General features: G+C 37.9%; 2 protein-coding genes and 1 non-coding gene across 3 annotated transcripts; all 3 read left to right on the forward strand.

Annotated features, from left to right (window-relative positions):
- The first annotated feature begins 847 nt into the window (after window positions 1-847).
- Window positions 848-4,929, forward strand: LOC116259774 (nascent polypeptide-associated complex subunit beta-like). Its single transcript, XM_031637680.2, has 6 exons — window positions 848-963; window positions 2,352-2,419; window positions 3,687-3,835; window positions 3,956-4,012; window positions 4,217-4,255; window positions 4,596-4,929. Exons 2-6 carry the CDS (start codon window positions 2,352-2,354, stop codon window positions 4,748-4,750), a joined length of 468 nt encoding a protein of 155 aa, XP_031493540.1. The 5' UTR covers window positions 848-963; the 3' UTR covers window positions 4,751-4,929.
- Window positions 4,930-6,217: 1,288 nt separating this feature from the next.
- Window positions 6,218-6,298, forward strand: TRNAL-AAG (transfer RNA leucine (anticodon AAG)). Its single transcript has one exon. It is a non-coding gene; the product is annotated as a tRNA-Leu (tRNA).
- Window positions 6,299-7,151: 853 nt separating this feature from the next.
- Window positions 7,152-17,145, forward strand: LOC116261365 (dihydroorotate dehydrogenase (quinone), mitochondrial-like). The gene is made up of 11 exons (XM_031640092.2): window positions 7,152-7,479; window positions 8,926-9,008; window positions 11,353-11,676; window positions 13,150-13,396; window positions 13,652-13,732; window positions 13,866-13,973; window positions 14,102-14,131; window positions 14,916-15,053; window positions 15,316-15,353; window positions 15,474-15,573; window positions 16,798-17,145. Exons 1-11 carry the CDS (start codon window positions 7,366-7,368, stop codon window positions 16,870-16,872), a joined length of 1,338 nt encoding a protein of 445 aa, XP_031495952.1. The 5' UTR covers window positions 7,152-7,365; the 3' UTR covers window positions 16,873-17,145.
- Window positions 17,146-18,371: the final 1,226 nt, after the last annotated feature.

Raw genomic sequence — 18,371 nt, forward strand, 5'->3', positions numbered from 1 at the left:
TTAGGTACATGTTGTAAAATAACAAATTTTGCTTCTCTAATAGATAAAACCAAGTTAATGTTTAAAAAAAAAAGCAAAAAACGCTAAAAACATTCAAGAGCTAAACTGCACCAAAAAGTATAGCTTAGCTGGTCGGTTGGGATTGCATTAAGCTGTGCGTACTTATCCATGAAATGCTTAAAATGGAACGAGAGTATTGTGCTAGCTGACATACATTGGCATTCAACTGGCACTAACACAACTCAGAACCCCAAAAGCGAAAAATTTTTCCGAGGCAAATCTTTGTGTTTATCCGCATAGCACATTGTAATCCTCTTGCTCCTTCAATTAACAAGTTAAAAGGGCTTAACCATTTATAATCATCTTCTAAATAACATTATTTATGAAAATCACTTCTTGTCTTTCAAACTTTTAGATTCAAGTCCTTATCTAACCTCTACCAACAAGAACAAAGACAAAGGATAGATTGGAATCCAATTCTAACCAAATGGATCTATATCCATGGAATGGAAGGAGTCCAAATTTTACTTGGAAATTGACAACGTAAATCGGCTCTGAATCTTCCATTCTTTATCATGTTTTTAAGTGCAAGAGCTGCCAACGTTTTTGGAATTGGTCCTGACCCATAACGTGCATCCGATTCAACTTCTGATCCAAATCTGGATCCAGTAAAGGTTCGCATGGTGAACCCGAAACCGCTCTCACAACATATCCGGATCCTATAAGACTCCATTTCCGAATCACGTTCACCCGATCCATTTACACCAGTGGAACTGTGGAAGTGAAGGATTTTTACAGAAATGCCCGACCTTTAGTTAAGAAAGGGAGGTAGAGTGACGGGCAAAATGGGAAATGATTATTATCATAAATACCAAGGGCCATTAGCCAGTGCGACCAGTGACTGCTTTGCGGCCTCTCCAAAAACCTAATCCCTTCTCTTTCTCTCTGTTTCTCTTCGCAAAGGTATGTCAGAATGGAACCTGAAACCCATTTTTTCTTTTCTGTTGTTCCTTGTCCGTTGTTCTTAAATTAGTTTATTCGAGATTTTGGGTGTTGCCTTCGTTTTCTGTCTTGAGTGGATTCGCGTAATGGGCTTTTCATTTTAGGGTTGTAGACTATCTGGCTTGAATTGGTGTTCGGAGACGGAAATCTGGTGCTAATGTCTGTGTTCGCTTTCTTTCTGCTTTTTTTTTTCATGGAGGAATTTGGTTTTCATTTTTGCAGTAGGTCCTTTTTGCTTTTTTGCAGCTTTTGTTGAGGTTCATTGTCCCGGATTCCGGGGCATCTGAAGTTGGAAGGCAGTTCAAGGTTGTCTTTTGATCGGGTGATTGTGAGTGAAGTGGAGTTTGGCTTTCGGGTGAAAAGATTTCATTCTTTCGTTGGGTTATCTTCACTTCGAGCGGAACTTGTAGTTGCTTTACCATTTTCTTCTTTCATTCCGTGGCCTTGTCGCTTGGACCAGTAGTGCTAGGAACGATGATAAACATGGAGGTAGTCTTTTCTTGATTGACGCAGAAATTTAGCACAATGGAATGTAGAATAAATTCCCTACACAAAAAGGGAGAGTTTGATGTTTGTGGGTCCTTGGTTGAGGGTAGTGGAAGTAAGGAAAGAGAAAGACCAATATCACCTGACAAATGGTACGAGGATGCTACATTCTGCGGTTTTTCATATTCTCCACGTTTTGGCCGACTCATTTTGGACTTCGGAAGTCTATGAAGAACGAGTAATTTCATTTGACCGTTAACATCTGATTGAAGGGTGATATATAGAAATTCAGGTAGATATAGATGTAGATAGTGGAACATCGTTAGTACTAGAAACCTCTAAAAGCTGAAGCCTGTTCTCTGTTGTAAGGATACTTAAACATTTTACCACAGAGGTCTGATGTAAGTCTTAAGATAAATAAGCAGTTGATACCTTTGATCACTAGGTTACTTTTAGTTCTGATACTCGATTAAGCATCTATACTTACACATTATGAAATGTCTAGACTCTGCACATCAATTAGCGTGTGCCTGCTTAAAGGTGCCATCCCTCCCTGAATTCCACTTTCATGCGGCTTCGTTCTTGCTCTATGAACTTCTTATTATTGTTTCCAAAGTGAGCATGTTATCGTTATATTTTTTGACTTTTTTTGGATGCTAATTTGTTCATACAGTTGGTTATAACTGCTAACAAATACTGAAGCTGTGTTATTTGGTGCCAATAAGATGGTTATTCTATATCTTTTTATCGTTAGTTACTATCTCAAGCTTGGTGGAACACGAATGTGGACAATATAGCTTTACAACAGGAATCTCTCGGCTGATCCACTTGTACTCTCTTCTATGGTTATTTTTTGCACACAGATGAACAGGGAAAAGTTAATGAAGATGGCTGGTGCTGTGCGCACTGGTGGAAAGGGAAGTGTGAGAAGGTGTGGACCTTTTTCTGCCTTTGTCTTCCTTCTTTCTTCCTCTAATACTTTTAACATTAGAGGAGAAAACCAAACCATTTCCGAAGCAGGCTTTGTATTGGTTCCTGGGTAGCCATGTGGTAAGCATGGATGCTTGTGAACCTGGATTGTTTCCTTTGTAAGCTCTAGTGGTCAGTGGCCCGGCTTGTTTCCTTTATAATCCCTAGAGAACACACCTTCTAAGTGCATGTTGCTAATAGTTAGAATTATGTCCGGTTATGTTTACTGACCTGAATTTGCATCCAACAGGTTTGTGTTGGAAAATTGATACCCAGTCCTATGGGCCTTACACCTATTGTCACACAGATTTATGTGCAGCCACAGCATTTTCAAGAAAACATAGACACAGATATGTGTGTGTGTGTGTGTGTTTTACACACACACACACACACACACACACACATATATATATATATATATATATAGAGAGAGAGAGAGAGAGAGAGAAATGTCCACAAACTAACAATTGACAAACTTTTGTTTTCTCCATGTCTGTTTCTTTGTTATTTCAGAAAGTTAACTGGTATGCCTTGATTAAACTCATGTTCCAAGTCCAACTTGAGAGAGAGAGAGAGAGAGAGAGAGAGAGAGAGAGAGAGATGTCACTCATTCTGTAACGTTATAAATAACTTAAATTGATTTGTAATTTTGTTTAGATTTCATTATGCGTTTACTGCGGAGGTAAAAGGGCTATTTTAGAATCTATTTGTAATAATGATGTAGGTTTATTATTAGGTATGCACCTTAAAAACTTTCTGCTAAAGAAACCAATTTGGTCTTCATTACCCGTGTTTCTGCCTGGTTGAACATTTAACATATTGTTGAGTATGTCTTTGTGTTCTTAGAATTGTTTCATGAAAGTTGGGCGTCTAGTGTCTATGTCAGTGTTATCAGTATCAGTGCGTATTGGCCTGTATTGGATGATGTGCATTGTATTGGCCCTTCTGTGCAATGAGGCAGGGGTCAATTTGAGGCATCTCAAATATCGGCCAATTCAGATTCATCAGCAGATATTTCTGTAAATAATAGTAAAAATGTTTTTTCTTTTTTTGGGTTAAAAAAGTCCCTTAAATGGGGTGATACATGCTGTTGAATATCAGCTGATACAATGTATTATTCAAGTTTCTGCTACGAGATACAATATTGGTCAATGTGATCAATATCATGTTAGTTCTTTTATATATGTAAAGCTATTCTCATTCCGACTACTTTGTTTCATTTAAATCAGAAAGAAGAAGGCAGTTCACAAAACCACAACAACCGATGATAAAAGGCTTCAAAACACTTTGAAAAGAATTGGAGTAAATACAATCCCAGCTATTGAGGAGGTCAACATATTTAAGGATGACATTGTGATTCAGTTTCTAAATCCAAAAGGTACCTTCTTGATGAGTCATGTGGTCTCAAGCTTATAGGTAGAGGCCATCTGATAAGTGTGATCACGTCTTGCTATTGCCTTGTTCTCCTAACCTTTTTTTTGGGTATATCGAATTGCAGTACAAGCCTCCATTGCAGCTAATACTTGGGTGGTTAGTGGGTCTCCTCAAACAAAAAGTATTTTCTCTTTCTTTCGCGCATTCTCTCGTTAGGGTTTGCATTTTGGTTGAGCACATATCTAATTGCAAATGTTTCCATATGTATTTTGTTGTCATTTTTTTAATGTCAAAATATAAGATAATTTGAAGTGTTACTGGACTTCAATTTGGTTTTTTGTTTCCTTGAGACTGACACATAATTCATCCTTTTCCTTTCTACCAGAGCTGCAAGATCTTCTACCTGGGATCATCAATCAACTGGGTATGTTTACTTCCTGATTTGCTTTCCCAGACATTCCTTGAAAATTTGTAGTTCTACATCTAACGAACATCAACATGACTCCCTGAAGGAGGACCGACCACCCACAGGTGGACAGTGGGTGGCGGGAGGGTAATTGTGAAAGGGTATATGACGATTGAAACCCTGGATCAACTCCTAACCCTGCTACTCTTCAGGCCTATCAAATGAGTTTGTCTTAGAAAGGGATTTCACATAAAGGATATAAAGAAAAAAAGAAAGACGAGAAAATCACTGCCTGACGGTGCATTGGCAAGTCTCTTACTATACTGTCTTGATGCTGGTTGTGTGTCATTGTTATTAGGGCCTGACAATTTGGACAATTTGAGGAGGCTTGCAGAGCAGTTCCAGAAGCAAGAGTCAGGTGCTGCAAAACCTGAGGATGATGATGATGAGGTTCCAGAGCTTGTTGCTGGACAGACCTTTGAGGCTGCTGCTAATGATGGTGCAGCCCCATAGAGAATTTTGCGCTGGTTGATTCCCCGAAATCCCTAATCCCTTGACTCAAAAGTTCTTTTTTTGTTCATTGGAGTAGTCATGTTAATGGCAATCAACTGTTTCGGAAGTTCTTCGACTGTACTGGGTATGCTAAATACCCTTCAGAAGGTTTCTTAGTTATAATTGATTTCTTTTTTGCATTGTCGAGGTTTTTCCTTTCAAAGTAATTCCTAGAATATCTATCGACTTTTCGTCTTTTACTTAGCGATGATTATTCTCTCACCGCACACTTGCATATATTTAACTGGTTCACGTCTGGCCATGGGTATGTGTACACCTGTGGAGCACTGTTTGACATAATATTACTGCTATGCTTCTCAAAATTTGTCTCTCTAGACTCGAAGCTTTTTGGAATCAAAAACCTGTTGCAGGGAAGAAATTAAATAACCTATTTGTTGATTCTTGTTATGGCAATCTTTGTCATAGGTTGTATACAGGAAAAAGTCGAAAACTGCTCGATTGCAGGAGCATGTAATAGCAGGTATCGAATCCACGATGCTATTATACGCTTTCTCTATGTAAATTTGTAAAACTATCATCCACGTAAATACGTAAACTATCGTGGTGAAAATGGAAATGGCCTTTTTGCTCCCTCCAGTTCGCGCTCATGATATTGAGATGTATAGCTCCCGCGAACTTTCGATTGTCAAAGGGCGAGGTGTTCCATTCCTCAGGTTGAGTAGCATTCTTGGTGCCAAACTGCAACTGGGGCATGAATTTGTTTCTGTAGAGAGGGGGACTACTTGTGTGCTGAATTGGAGTGATGGAACTCCTCTCAAATTGCCCTGTTTCGGGTTCAAATCCCGGGGATATTGTCCTCTGTAACTCATTTTTAATTGACCAGTGATCCGAATATTGTGGGGCTACTTCATATAATTGGACATAAGTTGATCCAAGTTTCAACAGTGAATTAAGATTTCAAAACCTCATGGAGGCCCCACCTAGCGCAGGTCATTGGCAGCCACAGAACTGGGCTTAGTGAGCTTGGTCACTTTGGGTGGGCCATAATGGCATAGCCTGAATCAGGCTCGGTGAGTTTGGTCAAGGCTAAGTCGGGCTCAACCGGGTCCAGCGAGCTTCGGCATGGTAGGTGGGGCGCTTGTTAAAGTTGAGGTGGAAAGCAACAATTGTAGAAAACATGGGTCTCTCTTGCATTAACAACTTTGAGCCAGTTTTCTTATCCAAATATAGGGAGATGAGGATCAGGTGACCAGCAGGGAACCGACCCTTGATTGCGTGGGCGATCTGAACGTTCTTGCATGCTAATGAATTGGGTGTGCATGAAAAAGTTTGCAAGATCGAAGCGGGCCTAGCTAGGATGTGGACAAGTAGCCAAACGCCTCGATGAGAACCTACCTACGGGTTTTCAGCCGTATAATACCTAATACTCTCTATAATATCAGTAAGAGGCTCCCGAAGTCTACAACAGTTGAGATGGCCGAGTTGGTCTAAGGCGCCAGATTAAGGTTCTGGTCCGAAAGGGCGTGGGTTCAAATCCCACTCTCAACAACAAACTGCGTTGTCTTTTTCCCTTCTTCTTTTTCTTCCCTTGCTAATTAGCCATTTTCCCCCTATTTCAACATTTTGCTTCATAAATAAATTTATATGGAACCTCTCTCTCTCTCTCTCTCACACACACACAGAGTCTTCCCCCATAGTATTAAGTATTTACTGATTAGCTCTAACGTTCGTGGCAACGACAATTGAAGAATGTTATGGTGGATCAACATTAGTTGTTTTCCAATTTCTTCGCTTGGTGAAAATTGATTGACACGGTAGTGTTGCAGAATATGAGAGGATTACAACCCTCTCTCACTCACTTGGAGGAGCATTAAAGATGATATCACTCTATATGATATTCTCTATTATTTAAGATGTAAACGTACCAAATTGGGGGGAAGATGACATTCTTATGCTGCACTATGTTCATGTATAATCTTTAAAAGTTAAAATATAAACCATCATTTATTGAAAAAGACAATTTTTTCGCGTGATACATCGTGAATTATTAATCAAATCATTTAATAAATGTACATAATTCATTTTAAAATGGCTGAAAGTAAATATCAAGCTTGGTTTTTTTTCTAATATTTGTAGATTCAAAACGTAATCAATCCGCTTCAAATGGCTTCATCCATTGAACGGTGCCATTCGGATTTCAATCAGTTTTTAGTGGGTTAGATTTTTATTTTAAAAAATTAATTATATCTATTTTATTTTTTAAAAGTAAAACTTTTCATACCTTCAATCCACTGCCAAGCGATTCAGCTGAATCAATAAATCGGCCGATTCACCGGTTCGGAAACCGACTTTTACGTCACTGGTTTCGCCTCCAGACCGATTTCTTGGAAATGATCGAAATAGTTTCTGACAGTACGCGTCATCCGCTTCGCTTCTTTCCCTTCCTACTCCTCGGCGAGCGTGAGGAGGAAATCGCTAATTTCATTTCTTTCCGTTTAACGTTGAATTCTGTTCCGTCATTTTCCCTGTTCCTTTTCTCTTTTGCGTCCGCTTCCCGGTGCATCTGGCTTTCGAGCTTGTCTTCTGCATTGTACTTTCCTGAATCGTCGAGCAGAATGGCGGGAAGAACGGGCAGGGTGTTGCTCCGACAGGTTTTGCATAGGTCCAGGTGGTTTAGCTCCTCGGCATCCGCAGCAGGCCATCAGAAGACGCCTCCACTTCCGAAGAAGGTGGCTTTGGGATTTTATCATTTGACATCGGACTCTTGATTATTTGATTCGTTGTTTTTTTGTTGAACGTACTACTCATTTCCAGCCTTATTTGAGCATGATCGTTTGTAACTTTCCAGCCTTATTTGAGCATGATCGTTTGTAACTTCTTTTGCGTGTCACGGGCGAACTTTGATTGCTACAGCTACAGTAGTTCATAGGCTCAAATAGAAGTGAAGTACTTCTTCTTATCATCATCATCATCATCACCATTTGGTTGTTTTCCCTTTTATTTTGTTGCACGCCTTCTCTCTTTTGCGCTTTTAGTGTGCTTAATGTGATAAAATAATGGTTAAATATATCTATTGCACCAACAACAATATCCATTTCCCTGTACCTTACTGTAATAGTAGATTGTAAACAACGAGAATGAAAAGGAAGAAATCAAGGACATATTCTTCGGTGTCGTATTTACATTCATAAGTTACACTCTTATGATGAACGCTGATCAAAACATCTTCAGAACTTATTCAGCAACGTATGTTGTACTTGGAAGTGTAAAAATGGTGCAACCATGTGATCCGTATGCACATACTAAGATAATGTCATGGTCACCTTCACTAAATGTTTTGGATTGTCGATCGTAGTTGCTTATTGAAGCATGCGCTTGTTAGGATTGTCTAAATCTGACATGTGGCCAATGGGCATACCAAGGGTCGGCATTGTGGACTGCCCTTGTTGATTTTAATTAAATTGAAATATTAAAATTTCTAAGTCAAACGAGTGATTAATGAGCAAGAAAAGATGCACACTAATGCAAGAATTGGGTCCCAATTGCCATATCTACCAATCTCGGTTGTTTTAAAAGAAACATAAACCTTATGTTGAAGATGAATCAGTATAGATGTAATATTCTACAAGAAAATGCAAATATGAAAATAGAGCTCCAAATGCAGTGTACGTACCTGTATCTAGATCAAATACCCTATCAAGATTTTGAATGTATGGTGATGGAATGGTTATATTGTTAAACTTGATTGGTAGTTTATATCATCATATGTGAGGAAAATGGGCTGGATGACAGAAGTAGGGTAATTCCAAGGAACCGCTGGAATAGTTGATACCACAGTTAAGGTTGGCAGCTTTGAGCTATATTGGCATTTTTTTTCCTTTAGTTTCATGCCCTAGTGTGACTACGGTTGGTTTCTGGAAATAGTTCAGAAATAGGTGTGGTACTGAAGGTTGAGGAAGTCTAAAACCTTAGTCATAAATGGTGTGTGAGCAAAAATGTATACTTTATTTTGCCCCTGTCGCCTTTTCTTTCTTATCTCCTTGATTGTCTTGTGGCAGGAACTAGTTCATAAGCTGCTGCATTACATGCTATACATAGTTTTTTAAATGCCTTTTTTAAAAAAAAATGCTTTTCTAACTTCTTCTTTTGGTTATGTTATGTTCAAATGTGTCCAGGGTCGAATATTGACGGGGACCATGTTGGGAATGGTATTAGCTGGAGGAGCTTATGTGAGTATGGTGGATGAGCCTATTTTGAGGTATATATGAATAGCCTTTACTCAAAAAGGTCCTGGTTCTCATCTTGAAACATGAAAGGTCTGGTAAACTTGTTGACATACTTTTGGCATGATTTCTAAACAGGCTTGGCAAACTGGTAAACCGTAAACATATTCAGCCACTTTTGGCATCTCAGTTTGTTTCTCTTATTAACTTCTCCAGGTTTGCTAAACAGACTTGGCAAACTAGAGACAATTTTGCTGTGAGCTTTTAAGTTTTATGGGCTGATCCCTGCACAGCTGTTCTCCAGCATCTTTGGACTTGGTGACACCTGTCAAATTGATTCTTGGGTTGGCTGTTTTTGAGTGTCTAACATGTATATTATATAGATAGTGGCTGTTATAAATATGTTCAATTGTTTCGGGTCCCTGTTTCCCACACTTTTTACTAGCTCAACAAGACAGTAATACTTGACTTTCAAGTGAAACAACCCATCTTGGTCTTGCTTGAGATCATGTAGCACCGAGCTTCTAGCACCTAAACTAACATGATCCAAACTCAGATTTGTGTTTGCCTTTCTTGTTTACCTGCTCAAGTCCCCTATCCTCCAGTTAACAAAAAAATGCTTCTACATGAAGGTCTATACCTGCAATATGTTAAGCTGTTTTCTGGTGTACTGCTAGTTTGCAAAAACAAGTATGTAGATTTGATAGGAGTGCAATGAGATTCCAAAGCTGCAAGTTTTAATAACCTTGTATGGCAACAAAACATTAGGATCTTTTCAAGACTGTATTTCCTCTAAGCTTTCTATCATTTCTGGTGGTTTGAGCTCTCCAACGACAAAAATGACAGCAAAATCCTTCAGAAAGAAGAGAAGATCCACCAACCAGCAGATGCCATTATTAGTACCAAATTTGAAATTTTATAAGCTTTGGTCACCACAAAATTTTGAGAAGTTTCCTCCACACGAAATGCACATTTTTTGCTTCAAACTTACTTGCCATAGATTTCCTTCATGCATGAAATTTTACATATGGTCACCACAATTCTATGTAGCAAAGTAGATAACTTGGTCTTGGCCTTTCTTCTGCTATAGCTATTCATGCTTATGTTACAATAAGTAGTACATAATTTACTCTCTGCTTGTTTTTAGAGTTGGCACTTTTTTCTATTAAATAGACTGGTAATGGGTAGCGTTTAAAGAGCATGATATGTCATATTTTTTCACACTTTCTGCGTAAAACAGTTCATGCCAGGCATGGCGATTCTCATGTTTTTTAGGAAAGAAGGGGTGATCGTTCATTATAACTTCCACTTCCATTCATGAGACATTATCCTACTCTAAGAATCTGTTTCTTCCACATTTGACAGTGCATGGTAAATGGGGATATGCTCTATGCCTAGGTTGTTCTTTAATCAGACTAAATATAATGCCATTTATCTGCTTGAATATTTGGCCCTTAATAATTCTAATATGCCCATTATTTGAGAGAATGCTTAAGCAACTCATGCTAAACGAGTCTTATTGATCTTAACAAGTTTCCGTCCAGTTCTTCCATGTATTTAGGTATTACAGGTCAAGGGCCACTTTACCATCCCTTACTTGATCAGTAGCATTAGAAAGAGAGTTTTTGAAACAATTCTGATATGGTTTCTATAAATGTTTAATGAATCACAAAAAGCATATGGAAGGGTAGCAAGGATTGTCCCTCTAAAGAGTACTCTATGTGAAATAGGTGCGGGGTGTGGGTGTAGTGAGGAGACATATAATTGTCATGTACAATAATAAGAAATATATATTACCAGATGGGTTAATGTAATCAAGTAATAAAGTTTTGAGGTCATATTCATGAGGATCACTGGCTGAGAGAGAGTGGGATGCCAAGGTCATTTCGTTTCTGTTCTTTGTTTCTACCGGTGATTGCTGGAAGAGGGAGCAGAAAAGGCGGTGGGTTGCGCTGGGGGGGGGTGTGTGTTGGTGGGGTTGGGGGTTGGTTGTTGTTGGGGAGGGAGTAAAAATGGGGAAGACACCCTGAAGTCATTGGTTTCCTTTTTACTCAACCAACTTGCTGTTAACTCGAGTTGGAGGCATGCCTACTTTTGAATGGAAATAGTCCAGCTTAGCTGCATGTTTGTGTTGCCCTAATGGGGGCTGTGCCCAAGCTTCAGCGGCAGTGACACCTGTGCAAGTCACGTCAACTTGGGTATGGCACCTGTTTTAGTAAGTATGTTACTGCACGCACACACACACACTTGAACTGACATTTTTAGCTGTTATCTACCTTCTTGGAAAAAATTACCTTTTAATGTGGTAACTTGTGAATTGGTCTGATAACTCAAACGGACTTCATAATTCTCATATTTCTTGACATGTTCCTTTTGCAGTGACTGGCTGTTCAAAGCAACAAAGTCATTGAACCCTCTCTTTGCTCTTTTAGATCCTGAGGTTGCTCATCATTTGGCAATATTAGCATCATCGTATGGCCTTGTTCCAAGGGAGAAAAGGCCTGATCCACCGGTCCTGCAAGTTGATGTCTGGGGGCTACGGTTTTCAAATCCAGTTGGGCTCGCTGCAGGTTTTGATAAAAGTGCTGAAGCTTTTGAGGGTTTATTAGGAATGGGCTTTGGGTTTGTGGAAGTTGGTTCTATAACACCACTTCCACAGGAGGGCAATCCAAAACCTCGTGTTTTCAGACTGCGGCAGGAGGGGTAAGCATGTATGTTGCTTCTAGTTACCTTGTATAAGCTTCATTCTGAAGCATTGCAACAATTTAAAGGAAGCAGGTGCTAAACTGATAAGGGACAGACAGCAGTTTGCTTCTCAAGTGTTTGGTACCATAAGGTTGCAATTATAGACACCACAAACAATCTTTATTTGACACTATTTTCCCCTTCAATTTCGAGAGGATAGTGCTATCTTCCAGTTTATGAGAGTCAGATAACACTAGAATCAAATTTGTGATTTCGTATTTCATCTTACCATTCTCTATTTTAACTTATTTTAAACAAATTCTTGATCTTCCCTGATTGATGTCTTTTGCTTTAAGTAGTTCTCTTGAGAAGAGTGCAGGTTCTTGGATGACTTTGTCAATGCAAAATACTACCAGGACAACATGCTTTTCTGTCGCCGTTTTACAAGTAGTATGATGAAAGCCAACCAGTTACATGCATATGGTCCTTGGTGATGTCGTCTGCCTTGATATGTAGAGGCTTTTTATTACCTTTCCTCAAAACCATGGTCACAAAGCAATATTTTCAAAAATATCCTGATCAGACTGCAAAAGAGCGAAAAAAATTGGGAATCTATTGGAATAGTTTAAAAATATCACTAATTCAGTTTCTGGCAAAAGTATCACCATTTCATAATATTCTGTGGCATTTTTCAAAGAAGTTCCTAATATATTTTAATTTTTTTGTCTATTTAATGTTTCAATAATTACTACACATTTTTATAGAAAAATCTGTAAAAACTCATAATTTCATAGTTTTTGTATTATTCTTTGTTGCATTTTCAAATTTTTGAATTTGAAAATTTTTTCCAGGAAAACAAACTTTCCAATTAATTCCTGAGAAGAAACTCATAAAAACCTGTGAACAGTATTTGTGAGTATGCTCCAACATCTAGCTTCCTTTAGATTGTAAGGGGTATTTGACTGAGCAGATAGACAGTCTGAGATGACAACACATCTGGCACATACAATATCATTCAAATACAAAAATGTCATCCTGGTTAAGTTCTCCGGGATCAACATGCAAACTGTACAGCTCTTCTTGATGTCTGACCACTCCAGTACAATGCCTATTCAAACACAAAGTGTCATCCTGGATATGCACTATGTCGAGTGGTCAGAGTCATCAGCCCAGAAATCCTGACTTTCTTCACATGAATAAGATTTTGAGGCAATTGAACATGCCCTTAATGTACTTCAAAACTTTGAAAGTATATCCTTTATATTTGTTTCTTTCAATTGCTTAGTTTTTTCTTTTCTTTTTTCTACTAAACTGCATCTGAAGTTTTTGTAGCGCTTCTGCTTGTCATTTAGGTTGCAGTTTACATCTTATTTGCTTTGCATCATCCTTTTTTTATTTTTGTTTATAATAGACAAACTTAAAATGCTATTTCAGAAGATAGCAGCTTGAGATTTTGTTTTCTGGTAAACATTTTAATGGTTCTCTGGTCAGTGCTATCATCAATCGCTATGGTTTTAATAATGACGGTATTGAGGCTGTTACAAAAAGATTAAATGCACAACATCGTAAAAGGATGCCTGAACTAGTACCAGATAATTCAAATAATCGTGTGAAGAATGGAGGAAGAGCTGGATCTGGCATTCTTGGTGTCAATATTGGAAAGAATAAGACAACTGAAGATGCTGCAGCCGATTATGTAAAAGGAGTTCATGCCTTATCCCAGTTCGCTGATTATCTGGTATGCTAGCTACCTTTTGAGCAATATGTTATAGGAATCTACTGAAGTACATAGCCTTCAATATTCATATTAAGAATTTCTTCATCTTACCGATACATTTTGAAAATTAACCATGCACTTTGGAACATACACTGGAAATGGGCTTTTTCTATGTGGTCTGCCTTTAGATTACATGTTATGTAATCTAGACCAAAATTCTGTTAGTAATGCAATACAGTGATTCCAAACGTCATGCTACTTGGTTTGGATTTGCAGGTTGTAAATGTTTCGTCCCCAAATACTCCTGGATTACGCAAACTCCAAGGAAGAAAACAACTTGAAGACCTTATCAGAAAGGTTTTTCAGCTGTAATTCGTTAGATACTTTTTGTGAACGTTGACTCCTTGGATCCAAGTTTCCATTTGGCTTTTGATAATTTCTAATTATGGCTGGAAATTCAAAATATTCTTTTGCATTGTATGATGACAAGGTTCAAGCTGCTCGGGATGAAATGCAGTGGGGTGAAGGTGGACCTCCTCCTTTGCTTGTGAAAATTGCCCCAGACCTTTCAAGACAAGATCTCGAAGATATTGCAGCAGTATGTTATCTTCCATGAAATTAAAATACTTCATAAATGTGTACATATTTCCTCTTTTCCTGAAAAAATTGTTTCATGAACTATTAGGTGTTCAATTTTACTGCTCTGAACATTTGTGTTGCCTCCAGGTTGCTCTTACTCTACGGTTGGATGGATTGGTATGGTCATTTCTCTTGGGCCTTTTGATTTCTATTGTCTTAAAAGTCTGATTCCAAATGCAGTTCAACTTCTTTTCCTGCCATTAAAAATTTGATGAAATCATTAAACTAATAGAAATGTGTTAAACAGGATTATTCAATTTATGGGCATAACTTTATTCATTGTTGACCATAAATTTGAATTTCGTAAATTTTCCTTAAACCTTATGTTAACTTTTCAAGGAAGACATCAACATCCCAAAACCAGAAGAAGAGGAAGAGGGGACAGGGGAGAAGGAAGTGTTGCGGTTTTTTTTTTTTTTTTGGGGGGGGGGGGGGGGCGCGTGGGGGTTGGTGGTCAGGCGGGGAGAGAGAGAGGAGGCCAGCTGAGGGAGAAGAGGGGCCAATAGCTCACCTTTATGTGTTTCTTAGTTTAACTTTTGTTTAAACGTTCAAAAAATTAAAATTGATTAAAGTACAGCGTTGCTACATGTATGTAACTATGTATGCACATATAATGTTTAATTATTTTGGTTGTCCCTGTATTTTTTTTCAAGAAAGTGTTTGTATGGCTCCTACCCCTGTTATATTTGAGTCTTGATAATATCATTTTGTTGTTTTTTTATTAGAAGTTTTATGTTTGAAGAGATTGCCCAGAAACAGGACTTTATTTCTAGCTTCTCATATAAACGTCCTTCTCCTTTTTTAGTTGTTGTGGAGACGTGCTCCTTTGGTTCAAATTTACTTTTATAATTTTTTGCAAGTGTAATACTATGGTGTTGTTTTTATGTGGATGTTTCTGCAGATTATATCAAACACAACTATATCAAGACCAGAGTCAGTTAGTAAGCTGCCTCTGGCTGAGGAGGCTGGTGGATTGAGTGGGAAACCCTTATTCAAGTTGTCAACAGATATTCTCAAGGAGATGTACATTTTAACACAAGTACGTTAATGATATTTCGCATTGCTAGAGAAAGATGTAAAAGCATAATTTCCTATGGTGGCCGATTTGCATATGAAATTTAGAATATATGTGGCTGTGAACTAATTTAATTTATTCATATTCACTATTTGCTTTTCTATCGTTCCTGATTCTTGCCTTGCTTTACGCTATTACTGCTGTTTTTGTTGTGTCTGCTAAATAGCATATCCTGGTTTCTGCTGCTGAGTGTCAGCTTATGATTTGTCTATCTTTGTGTCATCAGGGAAGGGTTCCTATCATCGGCTGTGGAGGTATTAGCAGGTGGAAATAATAATATTTTTCTGCTTAATTTTAAATGTGCACCTAAACAATTGTTGTTTTATCCTGAAGTTGTCTTTTCAAAGTCTAATGAGTTTAAATGATTGAAAATACTTGATTTAGTGGTGAAGATGCATACAAGAAAATAAGGGCAGGAGCTACACTCGTTCAGCTGTATACATCCTTTGCTTATGAGGGACCTGCTTTGATCCCACAAATTAAGGTACAATATTAGAATGGTATAGTTTGTAATGAGCAAGGTATCATTTTCCTTTTTTAAATTAATGAAATTTGATCTTTGATCTTTTTGGTAGGGGAAAATATTTAGTTTATTTTAATCCTTAGATGTATTCTTATGCAAATAAAATTGAACGACCCTCAATATGGCAAAAGACTTGATGGTCAATCAAGTTAAAATTTATTTAGACCAAATCACTTTTCTTAGCAAGAGATACATAACATATTTATATGCTTAAATTAAGCCAAGATTATGTCAAAGTGTGTCCTTCCAGGTGTCTGGATTTGTCTAGGAAATGAACTGTGTGGGACCTACCAATTACTTGTACATCTGCTTTTAGATGTACACTTTATGGTATGTGCATGTTTATGTGCCTATGTGCATAGTTATATTTTTTTTTATTGACTGTCTATCCTATTTAATTGCTTGGTATCTCCAAAAACTTATTTCCATATCTCCAATGCATTTGGTAGCAATGATCAAATGTGTGTTCCTTTCAGTCTCTAAATTAGCACTTCGTTCTCTGGCAGTAGAGTTGTGCAAGAAGAAATGCTTCTAATCCTTAAACATTAATGACATGATTATCGTTTCAAATTTTAATCACCATGTTTCCATTCATATTGCGGCACATAGAAAATGCCGGCCATTTGAAGTTGCTTTTGTTGTCAAGCTTCAAGCACCATTACCAGTTGTGATTTTCTTATGTTTTGTTCTAGTTCTTAATGTCAAGTAGTGAGAAGCCTCAAAAGGCATAGCATAGCTGGTTAGGCTAGGAGCACATGAAGCAGTGGTCTCTAGTTCTATTCTCTTCGCCATGATGCCTCTGTGTCTTAAGTGGTGAGGCATGGTGTCTAAGTTGAGGGGTGCAATGTTACCATCACTGATGCCGATGCAGCCCATGACCTCGAAAACTGAGAGAATAGAAGAAGGGCTCCTTTTCTTGCTCATCGGTAATTCAAGTGGTGACCAACTTGTATTAAAACCATGGTGTCCCTGATTGCCGAAGTTGAAGCCAGGCTGCAGAATCTGAAACATGGTTTTGTATTTACGCAGGGAAACGTTCTTTTTTTTTTTTTTTTTTTGTACACTTGATAAGTTTTGATCCATAATGGGCTTCATGAGGTTGCAAACATATTACCAGATTAAAAACTGAAGTTTTCATGGCAATAAAGTTGATATATATTTTTTTTTTCCATTGTCTTGTTGCAGGCGGAACTTGCTAAATGCTTGGAAAGGGATGGTTTCAAGTCTGTTCAAGAAGCCATTGGCGTGGATTGTAAATAGCCCAGTACCAAACGAGTGAATGGAGCCAATTTTGTGAGTCTAGGTTTGCTATAATATCCATTGATGTTGTTGCACATGAACATCTTCCCTCAATATCTGCTTGAGCAAGGAAAGAAATTAAGAGTATGGATTTTCCCTCCCTTTTTAATCTTTTAGGCAATGATTTGGGCATATGTATTAGCGTATGAAACAGTCCATTTCCTTCCGGCTTTTCCTTCCCTTTTTTTCTACGGAAAGAAGGAATCTAGTACATAGTATCTGCTTGGATGGTTTTTTTGTTTGTTGACACTATTCTTGACTTATTTTAGCACATGCACGTGCATGAACCTTTGTTCTTTTACTATCTATAAGCAAAAAAGTCTGAAACTTCAGAACGTTTTTGTTTTCCTTAAAATATGTGTATAGCATATGAAACTTTTCAAAGGTAAGTTGTGTTTCTGAAATTTTTTCAGAAAATCATTTTTCAAATATTGCTCGTCGTCGCAACCCCCTTGGGGGGCTATCTGTAAGTTTAGCTTGTATCTATCTACCTATTCTAATTGGAACTTTGCAACTCGTATGCACTTTCAGCATATGGTCATAAAGTATTTCTCTCAGGCACGTCAATTTGGCAAACCTTTTAGTACATGTTGAATTTTGTGGGGATACTGGTATGCAATTCTAGTTCTTTCTATTCTTTGTCACGTGTGTGTGAACCGATAAAAACTAAGGAGCTTTTCTTTCTTTAGTTTTTCACAAAAAAAGTCATCACGTGCAATGTGCAGCCCCTTCTTCCGGTCCAGTCAGCTACTGTAGTTATGATCATAGATAGATACATATGGATTCTAATAGTTATTTGGATATAAAATAAGTAAATAAATAAACAAAAGGCTTTTCAAAGTTGAAATTTTATAACATAAAAAAGCTTTAACAGCTGTAATGAAGTAGTTGGTGCTTCAGAAATACCATTTCTTTGCAATATACATATATGGAATACATGTCTCCCAAGAGGAAAACATGTTCATGACTCTATGTCCGACTATACTCCTCTTCAAAAAGAGCTCCGTGCACGTGCTTAGCGATTTAGGCTTAAGACCTTTGAGTTGAAATGGAGAAATCTGGTTATAATCTGACCCAAGTGCCTGGTCTGCTATCATAAAATGCCAAGTTGTCTGAGACATGAGTATGCCAGTGCCCCAATATTTTTTTGAAAGCCTTTTCCACAAAAAGGTCGAAGATGTTTGGGCATCTCCAGTATAAATTATGAGAGATTTCCCTTATGTGGCTTGTGCTTGTGTATGGGAAAAGACCTCCAGCAGTCAGTGGGTACATAGACACAAGCATGAAGCACCTTTGAAGATAATCAATCTCATCATTTTGACCAATAGGTAATTTGGTGTTTCCCTTTGCTTTTTTTTTTTTTTCCATCGGAGAACCGCCAAATGTTATTTATTCATGCTAACTAAGTTCATTCCTGACTTATATAGGCAATTAAAGACAAGGACCTGGTAGTACACGAA

This window comes from Nymphaea colorata, chromosome 9, assembly GCF_008831285.2.
Source record: "Nymphaea colorata isolate Beijing-Zhang1983 chromosome 9, ASM883128v2, whole genome shotgun sequence".
NCBI lineage: Eukaryota > Viridiplantae > Streptophyta > Magnoliopsida > Nymphaeales > Nymphaeaceae > Nymphaea > Nymphaea colorata.

Excerpts from the sequence above, each read along its gene's own strand:
- LOC116259774 (XM_031637680.2), top strand. The coding sequence starts at position 2,352 with ATGAACAGGGAAAAGTTAATGAAGATGGCTGGTGCTGTGCGCACTGGT. Across the intron at positions 2,420-3,686 it reads GGAAAGGGAAGTGTGAGAAG|AAAGAAGAAGGCAGTTCACA; the intron begins GTGTGGACCTTT and ends CATTTAAATCAG. Across the intron at positions 3,836-3,955 it reads TCAGTTTCTAAATCCAAAAG|TACAAGCCTCCATTGCAGCT; the intron begins GTACCTTCTTGA and ends ATCGAATTGCAG.
- LOC116261365 (XM_031640092.2), top strand. The coding sequence starts at position 7,366 with ATGGCGGGAAGAACGGGCAGGGTGTTGCTCCGACAGGTTTTGCATAGG. Across the intron at positions 13,974-14,101 it reads ATCTCGAAGATATTGCAGCA|GTTGCTCTTACTCTACGGTT; the intron begins GTATGTTATCTT and ends TGTTGCCTCCAG. Across the intron at positions 15,574-16,797 it reads CTTTGATCCCACAAATTAAG|GCGGAACTTGCTAAATGCTT; the intron begins GTACAATATTAG and ends GTCTTGTTGCAG.